This window comes from Sinocyclocheilus rhinocerous, unplaced genomic scaffold, assembly GCF_001515625.1.
Source record: "Sinocyclocheilus rhinocerous isolate Xijiao unplaced genomic scaffold, SAMN03320098_v1.1 scaffold222, whole genome shotgun sequence".
In the NCBI taxonomy this organism is placed as follows: Eukaryota; Metazoa; Chordata; class Actinopteri; order Cypriniformes; family Cyprinidae; genus Sinocyclocheilus; species Sinocyclocheilus rhinocerous.
In genome coordinates this window covers 1,806,930-1,808,429 of record NW_015625652.1, presented here as the reverse complement: position 1 = coordinate 1,808,429, position 1,500 = coordinate 1,806,930, and the positions used below count along the sequence as shown (strand labels likewise).

General features: G+C 35.9%; 1 protein-coding gene across 1 annotated transcript in view; it reads right to left on the bottom strand.

Moving 5' to 3' along the window:
• LOC107705731 (transcription initiation factor TFIID subunit 12-like) overlaps positions 1–1,500 on the bottom strand; it is an 8,028-nt gene that overhangs the window by 3,587 nt on the left and 2,941 nt on the right. The window contains exons 2-3 of the mRNA XM_016509178.1: positions 883–1,115; positions 719–796 (exon numbers count right to left, since the gene is read on the bottom strand). Of these exons, the coding sequence (XP_016364664.1) occupies positions 719–796; positions 883–1,053 (249 nt within the window). The 5' untranslated portion in view covers positions 1,054–1,115. The remainder of the gene's footprint in view (positions 1–718; positions 797–882; positions 1,116–1,500) is intronic.

Here is a 1,500-nt window from a genome sequence, read left to right as displayed (position 1 = left end):
TAGTTATAAATGATAAAAAGAAGGCTTTAAAAAGATCGGTATCGGCAGATACTGCTTTCTGTGAGCGGCGATCGGTAATCGGCCTCAAAAATCCTGATCGGAGCACCCCTAGTCCTTACTGTTACTTTTAGCCTAATGCATCCTTGCTGAATAAAAGTATAAAAATTATAAATATATGTAATAATGTTTGAATTTTAATATTCAAAATGGATAACTAGGGAACCATATAAATAATCTACTGACTAGTTTATTAGAATTTTTTTTTTTTTTTTCACACTTTTATTTTAGCAGTGGATGTAAAGGGATGCTTCTTATTTTGAAATACTGTTTTTTATTATAATTATAATTTGCTTCCTAAAGATTGAGAAGTCATTTAGGCAACCCACAGTCTTGTCAAATGTCTTTGCTGTTACTTTTGACCAAATGAATGCATCCTTGCTGAATAAAATTATAATAATAATAATATAAAATAATGTTATAAGCACTGAGCTGACAAAAATTGATAACTAGGGAACAATATCAACTGACTAATTTACGCATTTTTTCACATATTATTCACATTTTAATGTGGATGTAAGGGGGTGTTTCTTATTTTAAAATACAACTATTACTATAAATTCCTTCATTAAGACTGAGTAGATGTTTAGGCAACCCACAGACTTGTCATTTATGAAAATACATACTTGTGTGCATCACTAACAACAAGAGTAATACCTACCTCCTCCACATCTTCATCGAGTTGCTCATTAGGGTCAATTTCTCTCACAAGATCCTGCAGTTTCTTCTTACTAAGTACCTGTTTGGAGGATATTAGATCATAAATGTTATGTGGAATACAAATAGAGGCAAAGTCTAAAACATTTGAACTGCTTGGGGTCTCACCTGAGTGCCTTCAGGGCTCAGTCTCCCTGCAGGTCCAGGGGTGCCTGGAACTTTCCCGGGGACGACTGTGCTGTTGGCCATGTTGGTGGAGATGGGTGGTGTTGAAGAGGCTTCTGCTTTCACAACAGTTAAGAAGTTAGAGCGACTAGTCTGTGGTGAGTACTGGGTCATACTATGCTAGTCAAGAGTTATCTGTCAGGAGCCTCTTCAAAGCCAGAGTGCGGTCTGTTCAGCTGCAAAAAAAGGTATTAAGAAATATTAAATACTTGAGCTTAGGTGTATTCACACCAGGAAAGTCCGCTAGTTCACTTGCTTTGGTCCGGACCAAATACAAAGTTGATTTTTTTGTTTTTGTTTGGTGCGGTTTGCTTTCACACTGCACTTTTTTGCAAGTAGACCAGGAATAGTAAACAAAACCACACGTGTGCTAAGGTCATCCATTCATTGGACAGAAATTCTCAAGCAGGGAAAAACAGGAATTGCAAAAACAGGCTAATCATGGAGATCTTTCGTAGTGCAATTTTTATTCTTTTACTGATTTGGTGTTATCAGATACTAACGCAATATGAAGAAACTTATAAGCATCATATGAGACAATGTCATACGATGTTGTAATTA